This window comes from Olea europaea, chromosome 2 (assembly GCF_002742605.1).
Source record: "Olea europaea var. sylvestris chromosome 2, O_europaea_v1, whole genome shotgun sequence".
NCBI classification, from domain to species: domain Eukaryota; kingdom Viridiplantae; phylum Streptophyta; class Magnoliopsida; order Lamiales; family Oleaceae; genus Olea; species Olea europaea.
The window spans coordinates 14454795-14470913 of record NC_036238.1 but is presented as its reverse complement, the minus strand read 5'-3'; the positions used below and the strand labels follow the sequence as shown (position 1 = coordinate 14470913).

Below are 16119 nucleotides of genomic sequence, written 5' to 3'. Positions count from 1 at the left end.
CATCCGGACAATACACCTTCACAATGGCCGGCCTTGGCCTATGAATTTCTACCTGTTGAAGATCAGATATAAATGAATACACCTTGCCTTTCTATAAAAGTTAAGACTTTAGATGTGATGACTCATAATTACAACATAGTATAGTAGCCATGCAAAATACCTAATTACCATTTATTAAAAATCGTGCACTTTTGAGCGTTAAATTGAAAAAACAAAGAAACAACCTACATGTGTTGAGGATTAGATATAAATGAAGAATAAAGTTATTCATAGTCAGTGACTGCAATAATCATCCTAGGCGACAACTTGTCATTTGAGGCATTAATTTTTTGTAATTCTATTGCCTTAAACAACAAGCTAATGCTTCAAATACTAAGTAGTCACATATGACTATTGCAGTGACTAATTATGAATAGCATTATTCATGAACGAAATGATTAACTACCCAATCAATCAGCCCAGAAAAATGCTCCTCTGTGGCGGCCGTCTCCACGCAGTCGTGCACCAAATCCGCAGCAGTTTTGAGTGTCATTGATTTCAATTCACGAATACTGGCTTCTGTGTAAGGAATCGAAAGAACATTTCCAAAATAGTTTTGCAATGACAAATTCTTCTTTTCTCTTCCTTCCAACCTTTTTCTTCCATCAACTATAATGCCCAATCTTACTCCCTTCGAAAGGTCATTCCCTCCTTCGGCTATTGTTTTCCATAAAAATGCACTGAATGACTCGATTTTGCTTCTTCTAGTTCCATTATAACTGGCTTGGAATTGGAGGCGTTCGATTTCTTCTGCTTTCATGTAGTATATTCGGCTCAATAGGTGATCATTACTTACCTCGATTTCCTTTGGAGGTGGGGGAATGGATGATAACATTACGTACATTTTATCTATCAATTTATCATGTTGCGGAGGGAGGCGTGGGGCTAAAAGTGAACGGCGGAAAAATGGGTGGTGGGTTGTTGGCTTTGATTGAGAAATCTCCGCCCATGCAGTCATAAACATGTTGGCCGAATGGGCATCCGCCACCTGGTGATCGAATGTGCATCCAATTACAAGACCGCCGCCTTTCAGCTCCGTCACCTACATTTGAAATTTTAAAATATTGACTAAATTTTAACACAGGAAATTTAAAGTAAACGTGTACAAGGAGTATGGTATTAAGTCCAACTAAGATTTTTTAGACTGAACCGGTCACTCGCCTACCTACTTCCACCCAAAAATAAAACAATAAATGTTACGGGGTGTAACTTGTAAGGTAACAAGAATTGCCTGAACAGAAAGCACGCCACGAATCTTTACGGGAACAAGTTTTCCATGAACGGAGACATCAGGGCGATGCAGGTCCAGTTCTTTGAGCTCTATATCAGCATGTGCATGCACAAAATCTACTCCGGCGTTGCTGCACAGAAGCTCCGGCTCGCCAAGGTGGTTCTTCACGATTTCTCCGGCGAATGGGTAGAAGGACACGAGAGTTTGAGCAAGAGCTTTCTTTATATTGCTCACCATACTTTCAGGCGACAAATTTTGCTCCGTATGATTGCTACTTTTCTTGTAGCAGAAGAAAATTCCAACATCAAGGGGTGGTAGGAGCAAATCTAGGTTTGACATTGGCAAAAGTTGTTCGGGTACTGGCAGCACCGCTGCCACCACCTCCCTCCACTTCACACTGACGGTGAAATCACTAGAATCCATTTATAGTGAGTGCGTAAGTATATAGAAATTGAGACAGAGAGTTCTATATAGAGTTATTATGGAGATGAGATGGTAAATATAGGCAGATTATGAGTTTGATCATTCAACTATGGTCCATGGACAACCATTCTAATTCAAGAACGTTCTTCCCAACTCTTGGTAGTGTACAAATAAGACTCCTTTTTATTTTGTGGGCTCTTTGAGTAAAATATATTAAATATTGACGTAATATAAAACATATAAGCACCTTTATTGAAGTGTGTCAAAACGGTTTAAATATCTTGCACGAACTTGAAGTGTTTACTTAAATTTTAGGGTTCCTACTAACCAAAACACACATAAAACCAACTTTATTTCATGTTATTCGATGTGTATAAACTATAAGCACCTTTATATAACATTTAAATATTGTCTCAAAAAAATAAAGAAAAAAGAAAAAAAAAATCTCCTAACTCATGTCTTAAAGGTTAAAAACAACTTTACAAAGCAATTAAATCACTAAACATTCAATTGCATCATGCATGGCGTACTATCTCTCTAAAATTCCCTCCTTGACGATTTTAAGTGCTTATCTCCAATGGGGAGTCTTTTCTGGCTGATCTCTGATTGGCTGGACAGTTTCCGACTGTTCCATCAAGTGGCTACCAATGCAAGAACCTTCTCTCTTCGTTTCGGCGCAAACACTATCGACATCAATCCATTAGAGCTATCCACCCTTTGCGAGAAGTTAAAACTTGATGAGATTAATGAACCTATACTTCCAATTAAAGAGGAAACGGTGAATAGGGACAACCTAGAGGGTGTTCTTTGCATTATATAGCGCATGGATTATCCATTTCGTGTAGATCCATAATTATTATAAATTTTTATACATATTATAAGAGCCACGACTATTGCTTGTTTATTATTCATACATTATGTAGGATTTACAATTTTTAATTACTTAAATTATAATTTAATCAAGAACAAAATATGCATATGAGAAATTAACAAGTAACGTATTACGTCTGTGGAGTTTGTTTGAAAAAGGAACTAGTCCACTCCATGCAAGGTGGCAAAATAAAATTGGATTTGCGAGTACGACAAAATACAGAATATGGAAAATAATTGGCGGCCACATGACTTTTCAGAAAAAACTCCGGCCGCCGGCTGCTAGACCATTACAAAAGAAGAAATTAAAATTAAAATGCAGGATTTCCATTTTTTACTGACACGGTGTTCAGGTGAGGGATTTGGTTATTTTTATGCATGTGGCAAAAAAAAAAAAAATAATAAAATAAAATAAAATAATAAAATTCCTTAGCCAATGTTTGTTAGATATATTTAAAAAAAAAAAACATATTTTGTGGAAAGTGATTTTTCCTTTTTTCCATTTTTTTAATTTTGAAAATGTGTGGTTAAAACTATGAAAAATATGAGTATATGTGCAAAATTACTTTATTTAAAAATGTATGATTGATCGATTGATTCTTTAAATATACGAATCGTAATAAGTAATAAAGTTGATATGAGTTCAAATATCTTTCCCACAGAAATTATGTACTTACTATCAATATTTATCCTAATCTCGTTTCAATCTAAATTAACGTGATAACTAATTTATCAAATCAAATTAAGATATTAACTTAACTAAATTATATTAGTCAAAATCCATATACTATTTACAACTTTGAGGAGAACTAATGGGATTTAGAGGATAAAAATTTCTATTTCACTTTATTTAGCCCCTTTTTGGGCTCCATTTTTTTAAAACTCATTTTAACCATACATTCTTTCACAAATTAATATTACACGTAAATTCAAAAAATTCTGCTTATTTTTTAATCACATATCTTCCAAAAAAAATAAATTAATATTCTAAAATATATTTTTTCCTCAAAAAATCATTTTAATGGAGCCCAAACAAGGATCAATATTTATTCAACTCAATATCATTCAACCATTTGTTCATATACATTAATAATCGAGTTAACCAATTTTAGTTTGTAATCTTCACATGTTCGAATTTACTATGTCTCAATGTAAATTTATACAAATGTAAAAAATATTCAATTTTAGGAAATTCAAATATGATTGCATAAGTTATAATCATCTCTTTATCTCTTATGAATCTATGTCACTTATTGTACGAATTAAACAAATAAATCTTCTCTCAGTCTCAATATTGTTTTTAAATTAAACAATTGGTGATCAAGCAATTGAATGCAATTAAAACACAATAGATAATCAACACACAATCAAAGCAAAATGATTAAATAAATTGAATTAAATAAATATTAATCTATGTCGTTCATTATAACAACCAATTTGGCCAATCATAATTAAGAAATTAAACCATCACCTGTTTCAATAGACGGAATAAAGAAAATAATCCTAGCTATTGTTGTACCTTGGCACTCAATTCCCAGCAATGAATCTCAATCTCTTCTTGAATGCTTGAATATCTCCCAATCAGTTGTGTCATTCAACCTTAAAATCTCAAATTGGGATACAAATCTTGAAGATTCAATTTATTTGAATCTGTAATCTAGCGTAGATATTATATCTCTAGCCTCTCCTTATTTTGAATGAAAGATTTCAAATTTATATACCTTGATCAGGTCTAAAATAGAGTTCCATAAGGATTAGGAACCATAATTGCAGTTAAATTTGTTGGGTGGTGTGTCTATACGGTACATTTTGCTATGATAAAATAATCATTTATAATAAATAAATTGTGGTTTTATTGTATTATTTATCATTGAGCATGCAAATTAAAGTGCATATGATTACTTGAGATCATATAAGATGGGAACTTGCGTTGAAAAGTACAGTGTGACACAACTTATATTTTGATTATAAATAATTTGTCCACAACCAATGTATAAGATTTGGCACCTTGTACTGAAAGATTGTAGTGTTGACTGATACACTATTCAGGTTTGTGATTTGTCTTTATCACAAAAATAGTTAAAGGTGACACCAGCACATTTGGAGTGTATTGAATGGATCGCATGTTGAATTTAATTCATATCATGATCGTGCGAAAAATTAAATTTTATTTGACCACTGTGTATTTAATTTAAATCCCTTGACAAGATTATATATATATATATATATATATATTTTCGTGATTTTAATGGTTATTTGATTTATCAATAAGTGAGATTAATTTGATTGGTCAAATATCTCGATGAGTTAGAAACTTGAGAATAAGTGGAGTAGAGAACATGAACTCGTGTCAGGAACTATCGCCCTAAAATATGAGTCGAGTAACTACTTAAGCATTTCCTCTTGAACAATTAAAATCTGAGTTCAGTATTTAACGACGACTGCACTTCGACATCTCTAATTAGTTCACAAGACCGTTGAAGAAAATTGAACTTAAGTTAGTGAGAATACTTAGAAGAGCAAAACGGTCATTTATGCTCGTACCTAATTATTGGATTTCGGATTGGATAGAATACATGTACGGCAGATAAGAGGAAAGTATTACAAATTCATTGGCTTTTGTGATCTTATAGTCCGATCAGGTCCCTGTGGTAGCTTCATAAAGTATTGGAATTCAATTACGGTAATTATAATAGTTTTGAGCTTAATTGTAATTATAATAAAGTTTTGTACTTATTTATAATTACTACGAAAGTTGTAAATTTAATTAAAATTATAATTGAAGTTTTACGACTACACATATAATTAAATGTAAACTAATTGGATTTGAACTTTAATTTTAATTAGAACTCCTATTCTAATGTGAAATTATTGTTGTATAAGGATTGAAACTCTTCTACCTCTATAAAATTAGATATTAGATGGATCCTACACATCCTATGGAATGGAATTGCCCAATATTCGTAATTCATGATTCCGTAGCGTTCAAATTTTGGAGAGAGAAAATTATTTTTCTTGATTATTTCAATTGTACAATTCAAGAATTAGTGTCTTGATTTAATTAAAAGAAGGTGCTCACCTACCATTGTAGTCGGAGAATACCACAGAAGACTTGGATGTTTGAAACATCAAGTTCTTGAAATTAAAAAGCTAAAAGTTCGTGACTCAAAATTTATTCAAGAATTGATAATCAAATTTAGGTAAAAATTCGAATACTTTGTTTTTTATATAACATACACGTGAACATATAAGCGATCTTATTTGAATTAAAGAAAAATTTTAATTTCTGGATAATTTCGCTTCCGCATTCCAACAACTGGTATCAAAACAATTTAGATCGTTCACGTGCTTATTATTTTTGAATTTTGATTGCATGTTCTAGTCGAGCGATGTCTATGAATAATTTATTATATGTTGATTGAAATATTGAAGTATTTTAAACTGTGAACCAATTATTTGTTGCCAATCTTTGATTATAATTCGTTATTTCAAATCTGTAATAAGATAGGTGGATTACGACTCTATTATCTTGATTTAATTTTCGTTTCAATTATAATCAAAATTGTGAGTCTACGGAACATAAGAATTTTTTAATTCTTGTAATTTTTGAATCTTGTGAATTAATTGAAAATTGGAGATCGAGATGACGAAGAAATAAAGAAATTGCATCAAATTTTAAAAAAAAAAAAAATGGTAAGACGGCATCATTACGGATCGGCAGTTTGCACATGAAATTGGATTGGCACTCTTTGGTTTCATAATGGACACTTTAGTTTATTAATTTTAATTATGGAAACTTGGGCCAGCATCAATGTGAATATAGGATGGCATTTTTTTAATTATCAAGGAGTGTGATAAAAGTTAATCAATAGTTCATTACAGCAAATTGGAAAACAATTTGGTGGGCACAAGCATTATCAACTTTCAATTGAGGCAGAGGTGCTGGATCAATTCCTATACATGCGGATCAATTTTTCAAGAATCAATCGTGTTCAGAAAATTTTCGAGTTATGTTAACGGAGTTTTAGTGTTTGAATCGTTACTGTTGAATCCTTGGAATTTTTGGACTGAAGATTTAGATTAATTATTGGATTTAGATCCATTTAGTTTTTTTAATTTAATTCTTGAGTCGGTTTTGGACCACAAATAATTCTTATTTTTATCTCTCCATGAATGTTTTAAATTATTGTTTGAAATATTGTCATTCTAGATATCATGACGTATAGATTTATTTGTGACATCGCTTGTGGTACTATGAATATAATGCATATCATTGAACACTGATTTTTCTTTGATTAATTTAATTTAGATTAAATTTTTCTGGAAGGAAATTCTTAATAATTAAACTGTACATTAATTTGATTAATGTGAACAGTTGATAATTATTTTAATTTTTCTTGATTAATTTAATTTAGATTAAATTTTCCTGATTTGAAAAATCATAATAATTAAGCTATATATTAATTTAATTAATATGAAGAGAATATAATTATTAAAATTATCCTCGATCAATTTTGATTAAATTTTTTTGGACGGAAAATTCATAATAATTATACTTTACATTAATTTAATTAATGTGAACAATTGATAATTATTTATTATTGAAATCCGTTACTTTAAAAATATTGAGTGGGAGCGGATGTTTATTTAAATAAAAACTCACGGTCTCCTTTGATCCATCCATAAGCAAAGTAACACCTTGCATCGTGCCGGTAATGCAATGGACTTCCTATAGGAGGGCCGTGTAGTTCAAGTTGCCTAATTGGATTCCTTCACAGTAAAATCGTCTAGATAAAAATATAATTTATAATCATCCTATAGATGACAAAATTATTTCCAGGTGTATAGATATCTAGACAAAGGTTATACACTCAAATCGAGATCATCTACGAACTTCCTATAGAGGCTCTTGTTTATGATATCGGTGACCAAATAAAACGATGCGAGGCTTAATATAGACATTTGTTGTCAAATATATTTTGTCTAGTGGGAGGGTCTCAACTTGATCAGTAGACACATTGACCTTTCCTATAGAGAGGCATGTTGAACACAAGGATCAATTCATCGTTGCATTATTGCAGTTAAATGGATCAACATGTGTATTCATGCATCATATGCTAAATTGTTATTTGCTGCTCAATTTTGATATGCAATGTATAATTATTTTTATGCGAAATTTCACTTGGCCAATTTTTCCCTTATTCTAAAATAAAGCCAACTAATCGGGAAAAATTATGTGGATTGGAAATGTAATTGCTCAATGTGGATAAACTTAATTTTATGATTAACGGATGTCCTGTTGGACTTACTAAGGTCATGTGACAAGTCCAAAAGGCTGGGAATGTTGAGTGGAAGACTATAGACAAGATGTCTAGTTGTTTTATTTTGACTTCAATGTCAAATGTGTTACACCAAAGATTTAAAAGTCAAAGTATCTCCCATAGAGACCCATTAGGGCATGTTTGGTCATCAAAGTAGGAATATTCTTTTGAATTCATTTGTACCTTTTGAAACATTCACATGAAATCCAGAGTGCTTGTGAAGTTTCATAGTTTAACTATGATTGCATACTTCAAACATGGCTGAGAGTCTGGGTGCAACATCTATCAAAGATACTTAGTTTTTGACATGGTATTGAATTCTTTACTTGATAATTTCTCATAGTTTACTATGGATTATCACTTACACAAGATAAAGATACGATTGACTAGGTTGATGATAGAGCTATAATGTGGAAAGTGGTCTTAACGGTATAATAGGGATGCTCATGCATCATTTGGTGGCTCTTCTAGTTCCAAGCCAAAGGGCAGATTTGGAAAGAAAATGAAGAGGGCTATCAATAAGCATGAAAGCGACAAAAGATCAAAAAGTAGAAGGAAAGCCTTAAGGCAAGTGTTCCAACTGCGATCGAAAATGACACTGGAGAAAGACTGCCTAGATGTACCAGCTAGAAAGCAAAGTGCGGGTGAAGTTTTTAGTTACTGAGTATTGTTTAGTGTTTGATACGACGAATTCTTGAGTCGTAAATTTTGGAACCACTAACTATATCTGCTTGTTGACACGGATGTTTCAGGAAAGTAGAAACTCAGTGAATGCCAGTTTAAAATTATCATTGGCACAAGAGGAAGCGTTTTAGCAAGAGAATAAGAGTTTTTTTTTTTTTTTTTTATCTCAATTGTGGTAGGTGTTTAATTCTTAAGGACTATTATATGTCTCGCAAATGAAGCAGAAATTTGTTTTCTGTTTTCGATTTACTAGGATAAAGTTATTCTATAAAATCAGCGTCTGATACGCTTAGCATTTTTATGAATGAAGTTCCTGTTTGAGCTGGACATTTGATTATTGGTCTTTATATTTTAAACTATTACACATACGAAATAAAAGGTTACTTTTGTACACCATAAAATGTCGTACCATACTAGTGATATAAATCTGTGGCATCTTGGACAAATCAACCTTAGCAGAATATAAACTAACTAGAGATGGTTCTCTCAACTTGGTTAAGATCAAACCATTGAAAGTTTGTGGATTTTGTTTGGAAGGCAATATGACCAAGACATTCTTTTTCGATAAAAGGATAGAGGCAAAAATGCATTGGAACTAGTGCATTCTGATATATGTAAACCTGACTTAGTTCCTTCTAAGTCTGTTCTCAAGGCTCTTCTGAAATTTTGGAATGGATTCAAGTCCTACTTACATCACAACCAAGATTTGGGGGTCCAGCTTATGTGTTGAAAGAGAAGGCAGAAAAATTGGAGTCTAGGTTAGAGATATACATGTTTGTGGGATATCCGAAAGATACCAAGGGATAATTTTTATGGTCCTCTAGATAGGAAGGTTTTTGTTAACACAAATGCAACCGTCCTAGAGGATAAGTATATTAATGATCTTAGTCCAAGAATAAGGTCGTATTGGAAAAAATAAGTGGGAGCAATTCTATCTCATCAATTCCTGGAACACAACTTGGGGCAGACATCCCATGGTGTCAAGTAAAAACCTAGACAATGTGATTTGAGTGAGAGAGATGAGTAGTTATCTGATCCAATAGATCAATAGAATGTTGAAAGTAATGAGGAGGTAATGGCATCACTTAATGTTAATGCCAGCATTGATAAAAAAATATTTCGTTCCAAATGACGCCATAGTCCTAGATCAATCGTCCCTTAAAGAAAGTCGAAAGATTATCAATTCACCTTCAAAGTACTTGTTGAGTAGAGAGTCCAATATGATGATCTCCATTGTACAAGTTGATAATCTGACTTTATATAAGGAGATTATGGATAATGTGAATGCAACAGTCTATTTATAAATCGAAGCAGACATCGAGATCTTGGATAAAGATTCGACACAGTGATTAAGACATTTGAGTTTAAACAGAACTTTGACGAATCTTGTGTCTATAAGAAGATACAAGACAAAATTTTATTTTTGCTAGTGCTTATGTAGATGATATTCTACTCATTAAAAATAATGTGAGTGTGTTATTATCTACGAAAGCATGGTTGGCCTAACAGTTTCATATGAAGGACTTAGTGATGCTGGCTATATTCTAGGTTTTAGATCTTGAGAGATCGAAAGAACAAGATGATAGCTTTTTCCCTAAGTCTTATATATTGACAAGATACTTGTCAGATTTGCTATGCAAGATTTTGCCCGGGCATCGAATCCAACTCTTTAACGATCAGTCCACGAAGACTCTAAAGAGATTGAGTACATGAGTGAGATACCTTATGCGTTGGCAATAGGTAGTCTCATGTATGCTATGTTGTGCAATATTCTTGACATTTGTCATACTTTTTGTGTGGTGAGTCGAGATCTATTTAACCTTAGGGTCGAAACATTGAATGGTGATAAAGCATATCTTTTAATACCTCAGGAGAACAAGGAATTACATGCTTATCGCTATATCTTATTTTGACAAGTTAAAATGATTTAGACTTCCAGAATGATAAAAACTGTCACAAGTCTACATCGATATCGTTTACACTTGATGGTGAGGCCATTTTTTGGAAAAATATTAAACAATCATGTATTGTTGATTCCACTGTTGATAACAATTATGTGACAGCTTATGAAGCTACCAAATTGGCTATATGACTTAGAAATCTTAACAAACATCGAGGTGGTGCCTGTATCTGCACATGTCTTTACACGGTACTGGGATAACAGTGGGATTGTGGCAAATGTTAAAGAACCATGAGTCATCAGAGGGGTAAATACATTGAACGAAAAATATCATCTCTTAAAAGAGATAGTTGGTAGAGAAAATATAATTGTCAATAAGATTGCTATTAGGACAATCTTGTAAACTCGTTTACTAAGTGCCTATTGGCTAAGTTTTCGAGGGACATCTGCAAGACACAAGGTTGCAAGATATGACACATATACTCTAGAACAAGTGGAAGATTTGTTGGGTTGTATGCCCATATAGTATATTTTGTTGTGATTTGTGATTTTATTGCATTATTTATTATTGAGCATGCAAATTAAAGTGCCTATGATTACTTGAGATAATATAAGTTGGGTACTTGTATTGAGAAGTATAGTGTGACACAACATATATTTTGATTATAAATAATTTGTTCACAACCAATATATAAGGGGTTGACACCTGGTATTGGAAGGTTGTAGTTAGTGGTGGCAATGGGCCGAGTCGAGTTAGCTCGACCCTTAACCTCACGAGCTCGGTTTGCGCTCGTGACAAGCCGAGGGCAAGCTCAGCTCGGCCCATGAGCTTGTGGGTCGAGCCGAACTTTGGCACGTGGGTTCGTCTTTTTTTTTTAAATAGAGAAAAATACAAATAATGTAATAAAAACACTTTTTAAAAGAATAAAAAGTGTTAAAAAAATACAAATAATTTAATGAAAATACTTTTTTATTTTTTTATTTATATCATATTGTAATATTTTTTTATGAAATATAAAATATTTATATAATGAAAACGAATTGTTTTTTGAAATACATTTACAAAAAATATATTTTTTATGATTTCTTTTTAAAGTAGATAAAATGTAAACCCTCCTCCTTTATCCGGATTTGAGACCGACTACATCAGTTTTAAGTAGGCGGGGTTAAAAATTGTATACGAACAACTTATTGTAACATGTACAATTTCTTAAAGAAAATTAAATTTAACAATTAAAAAATAAGGAAATTTTGGTTAATTTAATTAAATCAAATATTACTTACCTGACGACATGCAATTTCAGCGTATTTATCTTGTAGTCGAAAATGGGCATCTTGTCAATCCTTTACGCACATTAACGCTTCCAAAACATCTTCTTTCAGTCGGCTTCTGATATCGGTCAAAACTCTTTTAGTTGCACCAAAAGCAAACTCCAAGCAACAGTACTAATTAGAGGTGTCAACAAATCTTTTGCAATTGCAGAAACAATTGGTCAACGTCTTTCATACTTTCGCCAGAATTCAATTACTTCTTCTAAACTTTTTTTAATTGTTCTGTCTATTGGCATATTATGATTAAAGTAATCAATTAATTCGGCAAGCATTACATTTTGAGTTTCGACCGATATTTGATGAGATACAAATGTAGACGACATGGCACTAGATGAATACATTGCAGTTGCATCATATCTAAATGTATTAATGCCTTAAAATAAATTCATTATTTCAGCATCATCTTCTTCAATTTCAGCCGAAGGAATAGGTGCAGAGGGTACTCGACTAATATTCGCACCCATTCTTTCAGCATATAAATCATACATTCCACATAATGTTTGCTTTAAATTCTTATAGGTGATAGGTGTATCAAGTATTACAGCTTTATTGATTTGATCAATTATGTATTTAGTTCCCGAAATATTATATTGGAGGTCCATTGCGCATGCTAAAGGAAATAACATAGGCAGTTCTTTCCAATATTTTCTAAACTTTAATTCCATAGCAATTATAATTTCACTAAAAGTAGGATCATTTTTATATTTATGGAATGTTCTTGCAATTGTATAAAAGCGTTCAAGCACCATATAGTTTGTGAGATAATAAACGCAGGATAAAATCTTTGTGGTCTTATAAAAGGATGTCAAAAATCGTTTAACTTTCAAAACTAAAACCCAATTGGATTCATTAACATACCATCGTCATCACTTCTAACGTATCTATTGTTATAAAAGTCAGTTATTAAATTTTCGAAACCTTCACATGACTTTAATAGTAAGTAAGTAGAGTTCCATCCATGGCCTACGTCGCTAACAAATGTTTTAGCAGTCGTCATCCCTAGTTCGGCACAAAAATCTTCAAGTGCTTGTTTTCTACTAGGAGAGATCATAATATATACTAATGCATTCCTAATCCTCTAAAGTTTATCATTTATATGTTTTAATCCATCTTGCACAATTAAATTCAAGATATGACAAACACAACGAATATGAAACAAATACCCACTAAAATCAGGTTGAAGTGTCCTACACAACTTATCGACGACTACCTTATTAACACTAGCATTATCAAAAGTAAAAGACTGAATTTTAGTCTCGCAATTATATTTTCTAACAATACTGATAATAGCATTATATATATTATTAGCATTGTGAAAGAACTCAATAATTCTAAAATTAATAATTTTCTTATGCATGCACCAAAGTATGTATATATAGTGTGCGGTTACAACTATAAATGCTCTTTTATTAACCTCTTCCCATATATCAAAAGCTAAATATATAACACCCCCATATTGTTGCAAATCCATAATTAATTGTTGTTTTGAATTATTGAAATATTGTATTGCATCAGCACGAAGAGTGTTTCGACTTACCCCAACGTACCTTGATTGCAGATATTCTTTCACGAATGAGACGAAGTGTTGGTTATTTGCAATAGCCAGAGGCAACTCAGTGGCGGCAACAAATTTCACCATTCCGGTTCGAGTATTGTCCCCTGAATACACCTATGTGGATAGGGATGAAGTCGTAGATTCGGCACCTGAATTGCCAAATTGCAATTGTGTTTGACCATCTAAAAGAAGTCCATGTCTGGCCGCACATACTTTGTAATAGCGGTTGAGATGGGTGGTACCAATTCCTTTTTTCCATGTCAATCTTTGTTGGTAGTACTTACATTTTGCTTCAGATTCTGCAAGGCCATCGATGACTTTTCCCGCTGAAATCAACTTAAAGTGATCCCAACATTTTGCTTGTTTTTTGTCCTTTCGCTTTTCCTCGCATCTACGATGTTTAATTCGACATCTTGGTCTTCATGTTCCGCTTCGGGAACGTTAATATCATCCGAATCAATTGGATTGTGGCTTTCCTGACCGTGAATGTGAAGATCTTCAGCTATGGGTACGTCATTTAGACCGACAAATTCATTATAAATTGACTTTGCGGCATCCTAGGTGATTCTTCATGATGTGGCCCACATCTCGTATTGAATAAGCTCTCAACAAATGAGCGTTGGTCCATTTGTTTAATTGTTTATGATGAAATACAAATATAATAACTAGAAAAATATAAATGTAGTAAGATTGTGAAAATTGAGAAGTGGATGAATTGAAATTGTAACTAATAAACTGTAAAAATTGAATCGATATTATATATTTTGTAGTACAAGAGAGAAAAAACTCGATAATTGATATAATAACATAGAGTTGAGAGAGTTGAGACTTGAGAGAGTTGAAGTAGTGATTAAGTGATTGATATGAAAAAAATGGAAAAGTTAAGGGGCATTTATAGTATAAGGGAAAAAAATTTAAAAAAATATATTTTAGTGACCGTTTGGTCATTGAAATTTTTTCAGTGACCGTTTCGATCATTGAAATTTTTTTAGTGGCTGTTTCGATCGTTGAAACTTTTCAGTGACCAAAACGGTCAACGGTCACTTTTTTTAAAAAGAGACCGTTTTGGTCACTATAAATAAAGAGCCGAGTCGTGGCTCGTTATTTTTAACGAGCCCACGAGCGGCTCGTCTTCAAGCTCGACTCACCTCTCGACGAGGCCCACTTGGCTCGCGCTCGTGATTTTACGAGTCCAAGCAGCCACGAGCCCTATTTCCACGAGCCGAGCCGATGAGCGGCTCAGCCCTTTTGACATTCCTAGTTGTAGTGTTAATCGATTCACTACTCAGGTTTGTGATTTGTCCTTATCACAGAAATAGTTAAAAGTAACACTAGTACACTTGGAGTGTATTGAATCGACCGCGTGTCGAATTTAATTCTATAGCATGACCATGCGAAAAATTAAATTTCACTTGATCACTGTGTATTTCATCAAAATCCCTTGATAGGATTATGTATATCTTTTGTGATTTTAATAGTTCTTTGATTCATCAATGTGTGAGATTAATTTGATTAATCAAATATCTCAATGTGTTGGAAACTTGAGAATGAGCGGGGTAGAGAACATAAATTCATGTCGGGAACCGTTGCCCTAAAATATGGGTAGAGTGATTACTTAAATATTTTCTGTTAAACGGTTAAAATTTGAGCTCGATATTTAGCAACGGCTAAATTTCGGCATTTGTGATTAGTTCACAAGACCGTTGAAGAAAATTAAACTTAAGTTAGTGAGAATAATTAGAAGGGCAAAACAATTATTTATACTCTTACCTAATTATTGGATCTCGGATGGTGATAAAATAATGTATGATAGGTTAGTGGAAAGTACTACAGATTTATTGACTTTTGTGATCTTATATATTTCGAGAGTTCAGTCTTTTGCCTTTAATGAAAAAAACAAAGACTAATAATTAGATTGGGTGGTCTATCGTCGACTAAACAATATCTAAGTATTGGAGCTTTGATAATATATGTCCGATCAGGTTCCTATGATAGCTCCATAAAGTATTGGAACTTAGTTATAGTAATTATAATAGTTTTTGGTTTAATTGTAATTACAATATAGTTTTGTACTTATTTATAATTACTACGAAAGTTGTAAACTTAATTATAATTATAATTGAAGTTTTACAACTACACATGTAATTCAATGTAAACTAATTGGATTTGGACTTTAATTTTAATTAGAACTCTTATTTGAATATGGAATTATTGTTGTATAAGGATTGAAACACTTCTACCTCTATAAAATTAGATATTAGATGGATCATAGATATCCTATGGAACGGAATTGCACAATATTTGTAATTCATGATTCCGTAGTGTTCAAATTTTGGAGAGAGCAAAAAAAAAGAGAGAGAAAAAAATATTTTTCTTGATTTGTTTAATTGTCCAGATTAAGAATTGGTGTCTTGATTTAATTAATAGAAGGTGCTCACCCACTAGTATTGTCAGAGAATACTATAGAAGACTTGGAGGTTTGAAGCATCAAATTCTTGGAATTAAAAAGTTGGAAATTCGTGATTCAAAATTTATTCAAGAATTGATAATCAAATTTAGGTAAAAATTCAAATACTTTGTTTTTTATATAACATACACGTGAACATCTAAACGATCTTGTTTTTGAATTAAAGAAAATTTTTAATTTCTGGATAATTCCGCTTCCGCATTCCAATAAAATTAGGATATCCTAAGTTGATAGAAATTAATATTTCACGTGTAATTTGGTCCATGTAGAATCAACCTTTTTTTTTTTTTTTTTTAA

At 32.3% G+C, this 16119-nt stretch overlaps 1 protein-coding gene across 1 annotated transcript in view; it reads right to left on the bottom strand.

Annotated features, from left to right (window-relative positions):
* LOC111372804 (omega-hydroxypalmitate O-feruloyl transferase-like) overlaps positions 1-1715 on the bottom strand; it is a 6917-nt gene extending 5202 nt beyond the window's left edge. Inside the window, exons 1-3 of the mRNA XM_022995210.1 lie at positions 1271-1715; positions 446-1081; positions 1-52 (exon numbers count right to left, since the gene is read on the bottom strand). Of these exons, the coding sequence (XP_022850978.1) occupies positions 1-52; positions 446-1081; positions 1271-1693 (1111 nt within the window). The 5' untranslated portion in view covers positions 1694-1715. The remainder of the gene's footprint in view (positions 53-445; positions 1082-1270) is intronic.
* Between the last annotated feature and the right edge of the window lie 14404 nt (positions 1716-16119).